At 34.2% G+C, this 19,446-nt stretch overlaps 1 protein-coding gene across 1 annotated transcript in view; it reads right to left on the reverse strand.

Annotated features, from left to right (window-relative positions):
• The window catches only part of PCSK6 (proprotein convertase subtilisin/kexin type 6), a 258,521-nt gene that overhangs the window by 184,815 nt on the left and 54,260 nt on the right, over positions 1-19,446 (reverse strand). Inside the window, exons 3-4 of the mRNA XM_001373227.5 lie at positions 2,553-2,663; positions 2,029-2,172 (exon numbers count right to left, since the gene is read on the reverse strand). Of these exons, the coding sequence (XP_001373264.1) occupies positions 2,029-2,172; positions 2,553-2,663 (255 nt within the window). The remainder of the gene's footprint in view (positions 1-2,028; positions 2,173-2,552; positions 2,664-19,446) is intronic.

The following is a 19,446-nucleotide window of genomic DNA, read 5'->3' on the forward strand; positions in this document are numbered from 1 at the left end:
TCTGCTTCTACACAGTTTTAATTGGTGATTATCTTGTTCTTATCTTTTATGATAAGGTTCAGATAGAAACAGTCCTTGGACAGTTTCCTATCCTGTCATTATTCCTTTGTAATTAATGTTCTATGGATGACTACTCAGGTAGTCACTTTTTACAGTTGAATAAAAATGTTATGATGTAAGTTCAGTCTTTGTGGGTTCATTAAAATACTCCTCAGTAAAGCTGTAGGAGCAGAAAAGACAACAGCAATATTGTTATAATAATAGCCTATGATCAAATCACTACTTATATAATATAACTAGATATTATATAATATGACATAACTAATATGATATTAATAAGATATCACATAAGTAGTCTGGGATAGTGGATAGAGGGCTGATCTCAGAGTCAAAAGAATCTGGATTCAAGTCTCACTTCTGACACATACTGACTGTGTAAGCCTGGGCAAAACATTTAAATTTTCAGTTGCTTATGGCAGTTCTCTAAGACAATAGATTTCATAGGAGGTGCCAATTTGTATTGATAGAAGGGATCTCTTTAGATGAGTTATCTAGGCTAGTGACTAATGAAGTCAGTGGTCTAATGCCTAACTATAAATAATTTAGTAAAATATAAATAATATGTATTATAGACACATCATTGTATAATAATGGCAAGTGAAATCAATAATTTATAAGTGCCTAATATGTACCCAGTATTCTGCTAAGTCCCGTGCTCCCACAGGCCTGAAGGAGTGAAGGTTCAGTCAAAGCCTCCAGGTTCTTGCTCTCCCCCAAGGGCAGAAATGTAAAGATAATTTTAGGGGTGGAGTAATCTAAAGTCCACAGAAGAAAGTAATAAAAAATACAGGAGGTCCCAAAAGGCATACATAACTCAGTTTTAAGTTTCAATAAGCTCTTTAAAGCTGCACTGACTTTTGAATGCCCTGCATATAATAACAATATATAAAAACATTTCCATTGTCTTATTTGCTACTAGAGTTGTACAAGGATGTTTTCAGTGAGTCAACAGAGAATACACTCCTCTCTTCATTCTTTTATTCAACTTCCAAAATCAGTTGTTTTAATAAAAATAATTATCATCATCATCTTTAGAATATTTTCAAAGGCCAATGCTCAAACACAAAACTCACTCTTAAGGTTCAGAATGGAAGGATTTCCTTATACTCAAGTTATTTTCTGAAGGTATCGTAATAGCCATGTTATTGCCTGTGGTAGTGATTAGAAAAAATATGTGTGACATATATAATATTTGCACATATTATATATGTATATATTAAATACTAAAAATCGGCTTTTCATCAACTTGTTTTCTGGCTTTTTCCATCCTTGCTCATCACCCACATCCCAAACAAGGGTATATGTCGGAGATAATGTAGCTAGTAGCAAAATCATAGGACCTGTACAAGAAACAGGCACTGAATTTGTAACATTTCATCATTCTCTGTAGAACTTCACTGTTTCTTAGGGGTAATCTTTTTAAAGTTTCTTCTTGGCACTCCTTTCCTTTTGACATTACATAATGTTTTATCCCATATGAGGAATAGAAGCTTCCTTCTTGAGGTCAATTACTGTCCTTTCTTCTTTCCTTCCCTTCCCTCCCACCCATCCACTTACCTACCTACCAAACAGGTGCTATGATGTTGCAGCTGGCTACATTTATGTACTTTGCCTATAGCATGCAATCTTATTTGGGACACAGGAAAGAATCAGGATGAGATGAAACTAGATAGCAAGTTGACAAAATGTGATTTTTCAATGTTAAAAAGACAAGCATTTGATTTTCAAATATGAATTCAAATCCTTGGTTTGAAATCGCAAAATTGTTTCAGCAAGGTAAAAGTGGAAGCTGCTAAAAAGACTTGAATTTTTGTAGAAGGGCATGCCATTTTTGGAAAATCCAAGCAGAGGCTTTTAAAGGGGATTTTTCTTTAGGGCAAAAAATAATCAATAGAAAACAATCCTATAAGCCTATACATTATTGCATCTATGCCAAGGGAAGTATAAATAATATGAAACTCAACTTACATAATTAGCCACTAGGTCTGGGTGAGTCCTCTCTATTCCATCATCCAGAATGGTCACCACAACATTTTTTCCTGTGTAGCCCCTCTTCCATGCTGCAGGAACATTCATTTCTGATCGGCAGCGACTGTGTTTATCCCCGCAGTGCTAATCAAACAAATGAATCACCAAAACACAGAGGCTGAACCATAATACATTCCATTTATCTAACTAGTAGTAATTTAAGAGCTTAGGCTTGACTATATTCATGTATGCACATGAACAAATAATTAAAAAATGCATGCTTTAAGTAACAGGTCTTATTTCAATTAACTATTTGCCTACATGTAAAGACAAAATATTGCATTCGGTTGGTCTGTTCTAAGCTATTTCTCTATCATTTCTGTAGAGGCATCATCCTTCTTCTAACATATTTTTCCCTTATCCAAGTATTCTTTTGGGGGACCTGACAATTATTAACAAGAATGTATATCAAACTGACTTACTAATACCTGAAACACTTCCCAAAGAAAGGCTCCTCTGCTTACCATGTACCACATGTTGGACCATATTGGGTCATTGAAATAAATGGAATGAGCTTCACTTTGAGCACGTCTCTTCACTCTCCGTTTGACTTCTTGTTGTTGTAGCCATTTTACCTACCATATAAGAAAAGTTAATATTTATTTATATTATCACTTCCTACTTTCCATTGTATCACACATAATATAGATTTCCACCATCATCATCACCATCATAATGGCTTACATTTATATTGTGTTTAGTCTGTGCTAGGCCATTGTGCTAAGTCATTTATAATTGCTATTTCATTTGATACATCTTCATATATCACCACACAGTCATAAAGTTCCAGATTCTAAATACCAGGAGACAGGATAATACCTATTTAAATTAACCTTGTTAATTTGTAAATCTACTAAATTCCTCTTTGGATGCCTCTGTGGCATAGAAATGACCACTGGATCTCCAAGTCTATATCAGGGAAGTATAAGTTCCAGAAGATCCTACTAAGGCTTTGAGTACAGGATGAGGTTCAACAATGTCTGTTGCCTACGAAATACCCTAATTTAGTTAAGAGAAACTCATAAACCAAAAGGTTGTTTGTAAAATGATGAATTTTTCATCAAGAGCAAGCCATACTACAATACAGAAATATGATCAATGACATAAAGGAATACTCATACCTACAAAATCAAGCATTTTTTAAAAAGTGAAAGAACTTGAATCAGAATGATTAAATTTATAAAATGGAAAAAAGATAAATACCAAGATTTTTCAGGATATTCTCCTGAAACAAGTTCAAAATTGGGATGCCTTGGTCGCCTTATTCCTAAAGAGGTTCAAAGAAAAATGAGAAATTATATGGAATGATAATAAGCAAGAAAATATAATAATTGGAGGCACCTTTTAAATAGGAAATTGCACAAGAAAAAGGAATTCACTAATTCTAGCAAAAACCTATACTGGCTTTCTACTTTTATAATTTGTCTTCAATCTGTTGGTCAATTTCCTCCACAGAGCTAGAGCCCTACTTAGATAGTCTCATGAACAAAAGGGTAAAAAGCCTTTTTGCCTGTTCTCGTATGAATCTCAACTACAGAAAACAATGAAGTAAATCTCAGTGTGGTATATATATGAAGACCTTTGCAAGCTCCATCTTAGACACAAACTGGCTGTGTGAACCCAGTCAAGTCAGTTAATCTCTTCCTGCACTGAGATAACTCTCTAAGGCTATAAATTGAAGAGTAGGTACTGACCTACATTGTTAAAGTAAGTTTCTCATTGAGACTGGCTTATCCCAATGAAATCAGATTAGGTTTCAAAACAAAATAAAAGAAGTTAGCAAGAGATGATGATTTTGGGGGCAGCTGGGTAGCTAAGTGGTTTGAGAGCCAGGCCTAGAGATGGGAGGTCCTGGATTCAAATCTGTTCTCAGACACTTCCTAGCTGTGTGATCCTGGGCAAGTCACTTAACCTCCATTGCCTAGCCCTTGCCATTTTTCTGCCTTGGAACCAATACATAGTATTAATTCCAAGATGGAAGGTAAGGGTTTAATAAATATTTTTTAAAAAGAGATTATGATTTTTTGTGACAAGAATATGTCTTGGGATGCTGGGACAAAATGCTTTTCAAAAAAAGGTTTGGGATAACTTAAAAAGGGATAGTACTATAGCACTCACTAACAAAACTCACATGAGATTGTTAAATACCAATCAATAATAATACTGAATTCTCTCTTCAAAGTAAAATACAATTCAATGAGTAAAAAACAAATTCCAAAGTGATTACTAAATTAAAATCCCCAGAGTTAAAGTACCAGGTAATTGAAAAGATTTAAAACTATCAGATAAGGCAGCCTATCAATTGAGGCATTGTTCATCACATTCCCTGATGACATTTTGCAGGTTCATCATTTACTAAAGTGATACATATACACACGTATGTATATGTGTACATATGTGTACCTACACACTCATCTCTTAGAATAGAATAACTTTCATTTGGCAGAAAATACACACCCTCCAAGACATTTTATTTCAAGTGAAGTCTGTTGTACATCATATTCTAAAAATACAATAATAATACCATTAATTTTTTTGAAGTTCCTAGAAATTACCCTCCATTGTATCATGCTGGGTATTCTGTTCATTAATAACGTAGAGCTGGAAATAACAATGGCAATCTACTATGGAATACAAATGAAAACACCAGGTTGCCTAATGTTTCATTTGCAATAATGACCACATAGAAAGCCTCCTTCTCCCTAGTGAATACGTTACTCCTTGGTTACAAGTTAGGTGTTTAGGAATGTATGTTGACTTCATTTCACTTTTGGTTTGAAAGAATTAATGTGAGAACCTAAGCTCTTAAATTATCACTGATGGGGGATAATCAAGTTTGGCATATTCTACTGTTCTCTGGTAAAATGGCCCTAATGTTAGGATATAAGGAAGTGGCAGGCTCCCACAGCTCAAGGACATCATCTTTATTCCCATCCTCCTTCTTTTGGACACCTCGTTGTAGCAAGCATTTGACCTTCTCAGGCCAGTTACTCAATTTAATCAATAAGCATGTATTAAATGCTATTATGTATAGGCAATAGGAATAAAAATATTTTGAGAAAGCAATCACTTTTCTGAAGGATCTTATGTTGTAACTGAAGATAAAAGGATTATAAAGATAAAACCATATACAGGCAGATAATTAAGGTATATATTTACAAACTGGTCTTGCACACTTATGTCTGCTAGCTATTCTCTCGAATTCAGCATTCCATATGCCATCCCTTTGGTCTTTGTACAGGCTGTCTCCATTCCATGTCTGGAATGCACAACATCCTTAAGATCACTAAGAATCATTAGCTTTCTTTAAAGCACAATTTAGGTGCTATTTTCTATATAGGCTTTTCTTGGTCCCATCAGTAGTGAGACTTTCTCTTTTGACATAGCGTGTTCTCTCTCTCTCTCTCTCTCTCTCTCTCTCTCTCTCTCTCTCTCTCTCTCTCTCTCTCTCTCTCTCTCTCTCTCTCTCTCTCTCTCTCTCTCTCTCTCTCTTATCTACATGCATGTAAAATTTCTATTCCTGGAGAGGTAAAGAATAGGAGATGATTTGCACTTGGGAGATATGAGCTGCAAAAGAGATAAAGTCCAACTGGATTTCTACACTGTCATCAATATCTTGAACTATTTGGAGTTGGAAACCACTAGATTGCCTAACAAGGAAAACTAGCAGAGGTTAGAAATGTAGCATATCAAAGCTTATGTTCCCATCAATGATGGGATCAGCTACTGACTAATATGTGTCTAGACAGAGAAGACTGAGTTCCAGAAGGAAGACCCTTTAGGCAGGGATGTTTGATTTTTGTCTTTGAATTCCCAACACTGCACAAAGTAGATGATTAATATGTATATTGAATAGAATTAAATGGACCTTATTTCTAGTTTTTCATAATTATAAATAATGCTATTGTAAATGCCTTTGAAAGGAGTTTTTTCATGTTCTTAGGGTATAGTCATAATAGTAAAAAGATTTTTGGCCAAAGTAATGCATAAATAAATCTTTCCATTTTATTATATTTCTTGATGGTTCTTTTTATGCTTAGCTGATAGCTCCATCAATAAAATCCTGCTCTCATGCCTCACCATAGAGTGGAGAGGACCCTAGGTTCATTAAGGCCGTGATATAGGAACACAACCTCTGATAAATTCTGTTCAGATAGACAAGTTTTGAGTGCTGGCTGAGTGATGGATTGTATAAGTTGGCTGCCAGTTAACATTATCTTAGTTACAGCAACCCAAGAAGACTGCCTATGAATTGATGCTCTTTATGAAATGACAGTTCCTTAAAGTATAAATCTATGATATAAATGTAATTTGATATATATTGAGATTATTATCTAAATTTATTTTCTGCCATCTTGCTAAATGCTATATATTCTTCTTACTAATGATTAGATAATTAACTTTTCTCTGCAATTTTTATTTTCCATAAGGTTATTAAATACTGGTCTCTCCATTCTGTTCCACAGGTCTATTTATATATCTTTGCTCTATATGAGATCATTTTGATAACTATTTAATGTTTTTGAGTCTGAGAATTTGAAACAGCTACTTATTATCATAATTCTTTTCAGTTGCTATTGGGACAACTGAATCTTCTAAATATACAGGTGAGTCATCAGCAAACATTATTTTGACTTCTTCATTTCCTATGTAAATCTCACCAATATTTTTTCCTGTTTTAGGTTAACATTTATCATACCATATTCAGCCAATGGAAGTGGTTAAATTGGGTACCCAAATATTTCAGTAATGCCAAAGCTCTTAACAAGGGTAGCAGTAGCAGGTACTATCTTGCCAGGTTAAACTAAGAGAAAGTTGGTGAATGGCACTATCAAACACTGACAGTTTTACAGGCTGAAAACCAATAGAATTCTTTGTCAAATATTCAATTTTCTGTTTTCTAATTTTTATTAAACTCCTTTAGCTTGATCTCAGACCTCACTTCTTGCTAGCTCCCTCTGACTTTTTTATAACTTAATTTTGACTTGGCTTCCATTTCAGACATTCCTTTCCATACTTCACCTTTACCACCTATATTTTCATTGAATTTTTCAATGGAATTTCTAATCCCTAATGGTATAGAAGGTTCTCTGCTGCAGCAGTGGCCCTACTCATTGAAAGAGGAAAGGCTTTCAAATGGCACTAGGAAATCTGCCTATGACACATTCTAAACCTGACCTCATCCACAGTCAACCTATAGGGATACAATGGGGGTATAAATGGTACAGTGTCCATGTTTTATACTTTTTTTTTCCACACATGAAATACTTCAAGTATTTTTCTTTTATATATTGCTCCTTGGTTTTCCAGTAGCTACTTTTATCTAGCTGAGGAAAAAAATCTTCCTCTTCCTTAAAATCCTTAGAATCCTTAAAAAATTAGCTCAGGTTGGGGGCAGTTAGGTAGTTCAGTGGATTAAGAGCCAGGCCTTGAGATGAGAGGTCCCAAGATCAAACCTGGCTTCAGACACCTCCCAGCAGTATGACCTTTGGCAAGCCACTTAACCCTCACTCCCTACCCTTACTGCTCTTCTGGCTTGAGACCAATACACAGTATTGATTCTTAGATGGAAGGGTTAGGGTTAAAAAAAAAAAGAATTAGCTCAGGTACCATCTTCTAAAGTGCCTTTCCTGATTGATCCTAATTATTCTTTTTCTTTTTTCCTCAAATTATTTTTAATTACATGTCTAACTATATATTGTATTCTTCCTCACTCCCCTAACTAGAATGTAAGCCCCTTGAAAGAAATTGTCTTTTTTTCATCTTTATATGTCTATAATGTATAACACTTTCTAAATATTTATTGATTTAAATTAAAATTTATCAATTGCTTTCTTCTAATGTGAACATATGACTTTTAAAATATTTCCTTTTTAGTAACAAATTATATTGATATTTTTCTAATGAAAATTTTCATAATGTTTTGCTATTTCTATCTTATAAGAATCAAACTTACTTCAATTTTGTTTCTTGGTTTGTTCGAGAAGGGTTTTTTTTGACTTGTTTATTTTGTTGTCATTATTTTGAGAAGCCAAGGATGCTGTTAAAACAGAAAAAGTAGTCCTAGGAAAAGATTGAGGCCTATGATTTCATGCCCCAGGTAGGATGACAGAATAACTCTGGTGGTCGCCAATAAATCAATCAACAAGCATTTACTAACCAAGTAGTATATAGAATATGCTCCCTTCTCCCTTCTGCCTCTTAGAATCTCTAGTTTCCTTCAGGACTTTCCTGGTCTCCCCAGCTACTAATGCTATCCCTTAAAAGGGTACCTCATATCTCCTTTGTAAGTATCTATATATTCATCTCCCACATGTGAAGGTAATTCTTGATGTCAATGGATTCTTTTTGCTTTTTATTTTTTATATTTCCAAAGCTTCCTGGTACATAGTATGTGCTTAATAAATATTTGCAGCTTTACTGATTGATAGGCACCATACTAAGGAGGCAATAGAACTTATTTGCTCCCTTTCTTTTGACTCTAGGCTCAGGCAGAGCCATATTCCTGGCCAATTAGTTCCCAGCTTCTGCTTAATTTAATTCTCTTTCCAATGAACTCGTCTTCTATCCAGACACCTGGGTTTCTTTTTTGATCCATGATCCAAGTGGAAAGCTAGTGTTATCCTGTCTTTCTTGGCTGGTCAGAAGACTATCTTGGCGACTCATTACCAATTAAGTCAGCATTCAACTTTAGCACATAGGAAACAGCAATTTAGCCCACACAAAGGCAACATCTTGTGACATGAAAGGAGTTTTACCAACAAATTCATTTAATGGGGTTGTGGTAGGAAGGGACTTTGAGTCATATAAAACTTCTTCCTATACCCTCAGTATAGGGTACTTATTAGACTAGAAATGACCAAAGAAATGGTGGCTAAATTAACTGTTCTATAGAACTTCTGAAGAAATTATGAGCTTCATCTATCAAAATTTAAAAGATCACTGCTTACCCCCATTCTTTTTCTTTTAAAAAAAACTCTTTAGCACAGTCCAAAGCAGTGTTCTGCTTAGAAGGGACACAACAGTCATACACGTGCACATGAACAGTGCCAAGGGGTTAAAAAAACACATCATGTGCTTTCAGATAGTTTATTTTTATGTTATTTTAAATTGAAGCTTTGTCCTTGATTATGTCAGACTTTAAAAGAACAAAAACATAATGACACTAAATCCCTCAAAACTTCTATGTTTTAGACATTAGGAGTTTCTACTTCAAAAGGAACATCATCTGCAGGTTCATAATAGCATATCTTTTCCACACCACTGGGCACAAAGACTTCTAAACTATGGAGTTTAGAAATAAAAATACACCTGAGAGAAAAATAAGTTGTTAAAAAGTAACTCAATTAAAAAAAATGAAAACTTGTGTATATGGTTGGAACATGGATTTCCAACTATTTTAAGAAGAATCTTCACTTTTTATTTGTGTGCAAGGGCTAGAAAAGGAGAATGGAGAAGATTAATGGACTGAAAGGGAAATTTCTTAGAACAAAAGAGTGAATACTGTGTATTATTCCCTTCACCAAAGGAAATATCAAGGATTCCCATAATTACTTATATTTCCCTTAAAACTGACCCATCTCCTAAAGGCCCTTTTTTTGATCAAAGGTATTGCCATTCTTTCAGTCCCCTGGGTTTAAAAGCTAGGTATTTCCTTGATACCTCATTTACTTTCAAGATCTTCTTATATATAATACCCTCATTATATATATATATATATATTCTGTAATTCTATACCCCCTCTCTCACATCTGTCCCTTTCTTCCTTCTCAGGTGGCCACCAATCTTTGTTTAGGTCCTCATATCACATCTCTTACTTGGACTATTGAAATATTGCTTTAACTGGTGTCAGTGCTCCTAGTTTCTCCCCACTCCAGTCCATTCTGTTCTCAGTTGCATGAGGGATTTGTCTAAAGTATAGATTAGATTACGTCCTTACCTTATTTAAAACTCAAGTGACTCCCTATTATTTCTAGAATAAAATAGAAGCTCTTCTGTCTGGCATTTAAAACCTTTTACAACCTGGTCATCTTAGTTGTCCAGCCTTATGACATTTACTCTCCTTCATGCACATGATAATCCAACCAAATTGACCTTGGTATTGTTCTTTGTGCAAAGGTGTCCAACATTTCTCTCTATTCCTTTGCATTGGCAATTCCCCAAAGTCTAGAATGCACTCCCTTCTCATTGTTGCCTCTTAGAATCCTTAGCTTCTTTCAAATGCTACCTTCTACAAGTTTTTCTTGATTCTCAAAGCTGCATTTCCTTTCCTCCCCAAACAATCTTCTATCCATTTATAGGCAAGTTGACTCCCAGGATATAATATAAACTCCCTGATAGTAGGAAGTATTTGATTTTGGTCTTTGTGCTCCTAGCTTAGACTTTAGCACATACGGTAAATTTGTGGATAGAATGTTAAAGCTAGAATCAGGAAAACTTGACTTCAAATCCATCACCTCAGCCTCCATTTACCTCAGTTTTCTCAACTAAAATGGGGATAATAACAGTACCCATATTACAGGTTTCTTTGTAAAGATCAAATGGGATAATATTTTTAGAGCACTTAGCACAGTGTCTGGCATGTAGTGGGTGCTATATAATACTTATTCCATTCTCTAGGAAGCACTTAAATGTTAACTGATTGGTCAAAGATCTAACATACTGGGTAAAATGTATAGGTAGGTACCAAACTGGCAAATTAACTCAAAGAAGTTCAAAGGATTTTCCCCAAATGCAGTAGTAGAAGCAAAAGTGTTTAATTTTCCTTAATAAAAAAAAATAAAGTGGAATTAGGCACAAAGGGAAATGTCACATAAGGATTTGAGGTTTGCTTAGAGCTTTTTCTAGGGGCTCTACCATTAAAGCAAAATTAGCAGGTTTCAAATTCTAAACTTTACAAATATGCTGTAACCAAAAATAGCTTTAAAATATTATGCTTCTGAGAAGGAAGTGTAGTTTGGGTTTTAATGTCTACGAGAATGACATTTGTTGGCTTTTTAGTGGTGCCTGACATTCAGGAAGGTCAAATATAAGTGATTTTGGAAAGGGCAAGGTTTGCCAAATGCCACTTACAGCCCATACAAACACAAATCATGTTTCTTAGGGAATCTGTCTAAAGTATCTGGATTTTTCTAGTCAATAATTATTTTTTAAAAATTGGATATAGCCCCTTTTCCTTCTAACTCTTCCCCAGCCCCATTTGCAAAGTCTTTCCTTAAACTCTAATATTAGTATCATAATATATGTAGGTGTATTGCAAAAGGTACTTCATTTTCAACAAACCCTGGAGTAAAAGGTTATGTTTAGAACAAGTTTCCTCCACCAATTTGAGTATATATCTTGAAAATAGGGATGGTTTCATTCTTTCTGTTCATATATTCAGTACCTAGGACTGTGCCTAGCTCAAAGTAGACTCAAAAAAATGCTTGCTGATTGCCTGAATGAAACATGAAGCTCGAATGGTTTCCTTTGCTACTTTGTCTATACATCAAAATATCTATCAGTTCACTGGCAATCAATTAATAAACATATATGAAGTGTCCATTATATACCAGGCACTGTGCTAAATATACTCCCTCCACTGAAGCAGATAGCAACCCCTCCATGTTTCAGTAGATGATCCTCATGAATTACTCTGGCCAAATATATTAATCTCACAGCAGCCAACTTCTTGGCTCTAAGCCTCTTCAGTATTGGCCAAGCTGGCCCTGGGATGACAAACACATCTTCCATCACCAGATCTGTTCTTGAAGTTTTTCCAATGTGGTAGCAAGAGCTGTCAGAAGGTTGGAATAGGCTGTCATAACTTAGTTCTTCTCCATCTCTCCCCCTCTCCTGCCCATGACAAGACATCTTATTAAGATTTTAGTAAAGATTTTTCATTTATCAATATCTAAATGAAACAAAATGATGTGGAAAATGGGGACACTAACACACCATTTGTGGAACTGTGAACTGATCCAACCATTTGGGAGAGCAATTTGGATTTATGCCCAGTTAATTATAAAACTATATATACCCTTCAACTCAGCCATGCCACTGCTGGGTCTGTTTCTCAAGGAGATCAGAGAGAAAGAGAAAGAACTTGTACATTTCAAAATATTTATAGAAGTTGTCTTTGTAGTGGCAAAGAAATGGAAATTGAGGAACTGTCCATCAAACAAATTGTGGTATATGATTATGCTGGAATACTATTGCACCACAAGATACGATGGGCAGAAGAATTAAAAAAAAATTGGAAAGAATTACATGAGATAATGAAGAGTGAAACAAGTAGAACCAAGAGAACATTATATATAGCTATAGAGTTAATATTTAAAAAATAACTTGTTCACCTCCAAAGAATGAATTGAAAAGTGTAAACATGAAAGATATAATCTCTCTCTCTCTCTCTCTCTCTCTCTCTCTCTCTCTCTCTCTCTCTCTCTCTATATATATATATATATATATATATATATATATATCCTGCTAACATATATATATCTGTTAGCTGGATAATGCCTTCTATTTTCTGGGGAAGGGAGGGAAGGCTGATTCCTGAAAATAAATTCTACTAATAAAATTTTTCAAAAGAAAAGAAAATGAAACAAAACCAAAGTCTATAACAAATTGTCAGAAGAAAAAAGGAGATTTCAAAGTTTTGGCCATGTTCTAGGTAAGTAAGTACCCTTTAAATCTGGAATTAATTCACTACTGACATGATCTCAGGTATAGAGTGCCCAAGTGTGATTTCCTTAGGTATACCTTTTAAATTTTCACTACTTAATTTTTACTTGTAAGTCACTCCAGGAAGTAATTTTGCAACTTACACTCATAGAGCCAATGTCACATAACCGAAAAACCTAGAGCAGAGAAGAACATCAGCTGTCCTTCACAACAAAGCTATTGAACTATATTGATTTCTCAAGGACAAGCTCTGTCCTAAAGCTCTGCCAGTTAGAATTCAGCACAGAGAGTTGTAGAAATTACCAAAATATCTTAGTAAGGTTTGGGTGTTGGACTGGAGTAAGAAAAGATATAGAGATTCAAGGGACTCCAAGATCCCCAATTCAAGCATATTGGGGTAAGACTAGCCCTCTGTTTATTCAGAATTTCAACTCATTAGAAAAGGTAACTTATAGAGTGTTATTAGGGTGTCTAAAACAAGGAATTAAATATAAAGCCCACTTTACTTCAACACTGCAAGGCTGTGTAAATTATCCACTTGCTAAAGATAGCACTCATATTGGTGGAGCCCACTAATTTCTAGTAGCAATGGTTAGTTTGGGGAAAAGTCATATAGGTCTTCTTAACTTATATTATTAAATAACAGAGGAAGTGATACAAACTGTTCACTGGTAATGGCCTCACTCACAACACAAACCAAAACTGTACTATGGCTGGTCTCCAGTGACTAAACCTATCTTATGGGGGGAACTGAGTTTAACAGTAAATCTTGATATATAACATATTAGCAATATTACAAGAATTTTATATTATATATTTAGAGTAAGAGGTCTAGTCCAATACCATAATTTTATAGATGAGAAAACTGAAGTCCAGTGAAACTTAGCAACTTACCCCAAGGCACACAGGTAGCAAGTATCAGAACCAGATTTTGAACCCAGGCCCCTCTCACTTCAAATCCAATTTACTTTCCCACCAAACCATAAAGTACATACAAGTGGTTGGGACAACAACTTTATCTTAGAGTAAAATGACATATAATATTGAACCATGTGATTTATCTAAAATGTCTATATGTCATTATACTTTCCCACCTTCTTCTAGTTTTATAATTATTTTGATAATTATAGCTAATACCTACATAACTTTATTTCATACTTTACATACAGTTTTTACTTTACATAAATTATCTCATTTGATGCTCACAACCACCCTGTATAGTTAATCCTATTATTATCTCCATTTTACAAACAAGAAATAGATCAACATAGCTATGACTTTTATACCTAACTTATAGTGTAACCTGGGTACCCAGACCTTATCTTTGAACCAAAAATTGCAGGGAACATGTCTGAGAAAGGATATTTCCTTTTCAAATTCTCATCTTAAAATACATATTCTTAGAGAATCAACTTAAAACTAGTTGGAACAATTAACAATTTTAGCAAAGTTGTAGGACAAAATAAACCCATATAAATCATCAGCATTTCTATTTATTATCAATAACACCCAGTAAGAATACAGAAAAAGAGAAATTCATTTTCAAGTAACTATAGAAAGGATAAAATACTTGCAAATCTGTCTCTAAGATATATCCAGGAACTATATGAATACAACTACAAAATACTTTTCACATGAATAAAGACATATCTAAACAACTGGAAAAATATTATTTGCTCATGAAAATGCTGAGCTACTACAATAAAAATAATAATTCTATCTGAATATATTCATTTATTCAGTGCCATACTAATTAAGCTACCAAAGAATTATTTTATAAAGCTAGAAAAAAAATAATAAAATTTGTCTGGAAGAACAAAATTTAGTCAAGAATATCAAATGAATCCATGGGAAAAAAATGAGAAGGTAATCTAGCAGTGCCAGATTTAAACTATAAAACAAAGTAGTAATCATAAAAAAACAACAACAGTGTTATAGCTAAGAAATAGAATGGTAGATCAGTGGAATAGATTTTGTACACATCATATAATATTAAATGACCACAATAATCTAATGCTTGATAAACCCAAGGATCAAAGTTTTTGGGACAGGAACTCAATATCTGAGAAAACTGCTGGGAAAACTGGAAATACAGTAGAAATTAGACATAGACTAACATTTCACACCATATACCAAGGGATGGTCCATATGGGTACATGACTTAGACATAAAGGGTTATAGCATATGCAAATTAGGGAAGCATGAAAACGTTTACCTGTCAGATTTATGGATAAGGGAAGAGTTTATAATCAAACAAAAGACAGAAAAGCTCAAAGGAAAGATAAAGTGGATAATTCTTATTACAGAAAAATAAAAAGGTTTTTTTTTTTTTTAAAAAAACCCTTACCTTCCTTCTTGGAGTCAATACTGTGTATTGGCTCCAAGGCAGAAGAGTGGTAAGGGCTAGGCAATGGGGGTCAAGTGACTTGCCCAGGGTCACACAGCTGAGAAGTATTTGAGACCAGATTTGAACCTAGGACCTCCCGTCTCTAGGTCTGGCTCTCAATCCACTGTACTACCCAGCTGCCCCCAATAAAAAGGTTTTGCACAAACAAAAGCAATGCAGTCAAAATTATAAGGAAAGCAGACAAGTAGCAAAAAAAAAAAAAAGATTTTTACAGCAAATTTCTTTGAGGAAGGTTTCATTTCTCAGGCACCTAAGACAACTTTACAAAAACCAGAGCCATTCCCTAATTGATAAATGATAATAAAAAAAAATGAATAGGCAGTTTTCAGAAGAACTCAAAGCTTTCTATATTCATATGAAAAAATGTTTTAAATAACTAATAATTAGAGAAATGCAGATTATAAGGAGGTAACCTCCTTATACATATATAATTGCTTTATATGACAGAAAAGGAAAAATGGTAAAGGCCTGGTTTACCTCTCAGGTTTACTAGCTATATAATGATGGGCAAATCCTTTACCTCTATAGGCCTCTATTCCTTTATCTGTAAAATGGGGATACTTATATTACCTTGCCTTACAGGATTATTATGAGAATCAAGTTCTGATAATATGCAAGTATTTTGAAAATCTCAAATTAGTATGTGTATCAGGTATGATTGTAAGGATCAAGTACGATAATATTTCAGTGTTCTACTTTTTTCATAATTCTTCATACACATAATGGACTTTATCCCCAAAAATATTTTAATTTTTGTCTTTGCTAAGGACACTCATAAAATAAATTCTTATCTCAAAAAAGCCTCAGTCCTGCTTTGTCTTCTTTCATGAACATAGAAATGGGAATTAGAGGGCATTAAGAAACAGTTTTTAAAACAATTGCAAACATTAATTCACTGGCTGGTACTCTTAAGGTGATCGTTTCCTAATGGTCACTGGAAGAACTAAACCTTATTCATATTGACTTTCTCACTATAAATGAAACCAGATGTTAAAGCTTCTCACCAAGAGAAGGCAGACAGCTGCACAAGGAAGAGGCAGACAGTACAGATGTCTACAATCATTAATTACCTCCCCTTGGCTTTGAAAAAAGTATCAAAAGACTGTTAATCAGTGGACAAGCATGACTGGAAGCCAGCCCTTGGGTGTTGTGCTCCATAGCTTCCAACTCCTTCTGTCACCAACTATGGAATGTAGGGACCTGAATGTGGCCCAAATGTTAATGTTGTGCTCCATGAAACTACAGCAAGTGTTTCTAGAAAATGATAGGCTTTTGGGGAAGCAGAAGTGTTGATTTTTGTGAGTCAGTGCATGTGTTTCTGGGAGTTGTTCTGATGTTGATCCCTAGACAATTTGAGGGTGAGGATCCCTGGCAGCTTGTGGGGTGATTTATAATAATAGGGTCATAGATATAGAGTTCAGAAGAGATCTTGCATATCTTGGTCCAACTCTCTCATTTTATCGAAGCCTTATTTTAGGTCTTTTTAAGTCTTCTTTTTTACCCAAATAAAGATGTATTGTACCAAACATTTTTGGCCTAATTCTACTGTGAGAGCTTCTTTAAGGCACCAAACCTCAAGAATTAACTAGAACAAAGAATTTGATAAGATGCTTTAACTATCAGTATATACTTTACATATATATATATGGAAAGAATATATTTATATGCACATATATATATATATATATATATATATATATGGAAAGAGCATAGCCAGTAGGTTGGCCACTTAGTGATGGATTCTTTAGCCAAGGCAAACTAGGAAATAAAAATAGAGAAGGTACTCACAAAATTTTCAGGTTATTATGTAAATTTTAACTTGACTCTTGGTACTCACAACTCATACTACTAGAGTAATTTAATTGAATAAATCTCAGAAATTTCACCATAAACTGAGAAGAGATAGAAATTGTAGCAAAAATGGAAAGATGGCTCACATTTGCTTATCCAAATAAGCAAATGAGTGTTAGTCTCTTGCATCCAAATAATTTCATGAGATATGTAGTCATTCCATAGTACCTGCAAAAAGTCTACCATGAAAAGAATTACAACTTATGTACCAAAATCTATTGCATGTGATGAAAAGTAAAAGAGATTTTAGGCAGAATTGAAGTGAAACCACAAATTAAATAAAAAGATATTGATACTCAGTGATTTCGTGGAAATGATGAGAATAAACATGAACAATGAAAAATATGGTTTAGGGATATGAAATGAGAGATGCTAAAAACTTGTAGACCAAATAAAAGCTTAATGCTTATAGATCTTGAATACTTCCTTTGAGAAAATATTGCAAAGTGCTAGACATGGTAAGCAAACATCATAAAAGGCTGAAATTTATTATGTTTTAAGAGATGAGTCACTCAAGTCAGTCAAATGTTTATTAAGCATTTACTCTATGCCAGGCACTGTACTAAGATCTGGGGTTACAAATAAAAGGAAAAAACAGTTTTTTCCCTTTAAGGACCTAACATTCTCATAGAGAAAATGACATGTAAATAACTAGGTGCATAAAAGATATACAAAGTAGAGGTGAAAGGCAATCTCAGATAGAAAACTTTAGTAGCTGAGAGGACTAGGAAAGGCATCCTGCAGAAGATGGGAGCTGAGATAAGTCTTGAAAGAAGGCAGGAGGCAAAAGTAAATGAGAAAAGTATTCTCGGGATAGGGGACATCCAGAATTGGAAGATGGAGTGTCATGAGTGAGGAACAGCAAGTTAATTTGTGTAGCTGGATCATAGAGTTTGTAGAGGGAAATGAAGTGAGAAATAGACTGGAAAGACTAAAAGTATCTAGGGTGATAAGAGTTTTAAATGCCAAAGAGAAGGTTTTATATTTGAGCCTGGAAATAACAGGAATCCACTGAACTCTATTAAGTAGGGGGTTGACCTGGGCAGACATACTTTAAAAAAGTCACCTGGCAGCTAACCTGGAGGACAGATTAGCAATGAAGAAAGATTTGAGGCAGGTAAACCAGGTAGGTAATTGCAATAGACAAGGAAAGTCCTGATGAGTTCCTACACTGGAGTGGGGGCTTCACGAGTAGAAAGGGATGATTTATTCAAGAGATATTATGAAGGTAGAAATAACAAAACTCAGTAACATATTATAGATGTGATGTACATACAACAGATTAGATATGTAGAGTGTGATGAGGAGTTGAGGGTGACACTGAGGTTGTAAGTCTGTGTACCTAGAAAGATGGTGGCACCTTCAACAGTAATAGGAAAGAAGGGAAAAGGACAGAATTTGTGGGATGGGGTAAAATATATATAATGCATTCTGTTTCAGACAGGAAATGACTCATTTATTAATCATCTGTTTGTATACACTCAAGTCACAAATAATTTTACAAGAAAATTGAAATTAATTCAAAGATAGAATGAAGAGTAACATTATAAGATGGCATACAATTAAGACAATGCATTTGATTTACTTAAAGATTTGTTGATGCTGAAAAATATTATATGAAAGAAAGGACATTTACACCAATTAAAACAATTTAAAAAATAAGTTTAACTGATATAAATGAACTGCCACATTGATTAAAACAAAGATGCTTTAAAAACATCTTAACAAATGCTTGATATACTTGGCAGGTAGTGAGACATGGCAACCAAAGACAAAACCAGTTTAGAATGCAAATGTTTATAAAATCTACAGAGAAGGATTGAGGTAGAACATGAACTATGTTGTATCATAAAACAGAAACAATGGAGATTAAAACCACTTGAAAAGTTTGGTAAGAGATCCAATGAAGCAAAGTCATCCCAGAGACACTTAAGAATAAAATTGGAAGGTTGAAACAAATTAAATATAGAAAAGACCTGCAAACAGTATATTTAAATTTTTTTATCATTGATGAATCCTCTACACATAGATTGTAATATCATAATCCAATTTGCTTAAAGAGTTAGAAATGGTACTAAAGAGAATAAGACTAAGAAAAAAAGACAGATTAGATTAGGTATACAAAGAGTCAGCCTATCCTTCACAATTGTGAAGGAACTAAAGGATTTATTCTAAAAGGATCTGAAAGAGGAGGAGATGCTAAAAGGATGGAAACAATTTGGGACCTTCTCACTACTTTTAAAAAAGACAACAGAAGAAAATACCATCAATTACCAAGCTATATGTTTATTTTTCCAATTTCTTCCATTTTCCATATTTTTAATTTTTCAATCTATATATCACTGAAAATGTCCTTTAAGCAGATATTATAAAGAAATAGGAATATATTCCTAAATGTGATATTCCTTAGTACAGCACACCTTTATCCTCACATG

This window comes from Monodelphis domestica, chromosome 1 (genome assembly GCF_027887165.1).
Source record: "Monodelphis domestica isolate mMonDom1 chromosome 1, mMonDom1.pri, whole genome shotgun sequence".
NCBI classification, from domain to species: domain Eukaryota; kingdom Metazoa; phylum Chordata; class Mammalia; order Didelphimorphia; family Didelphidae; genus Monodelphis; species Monodelphis domestica.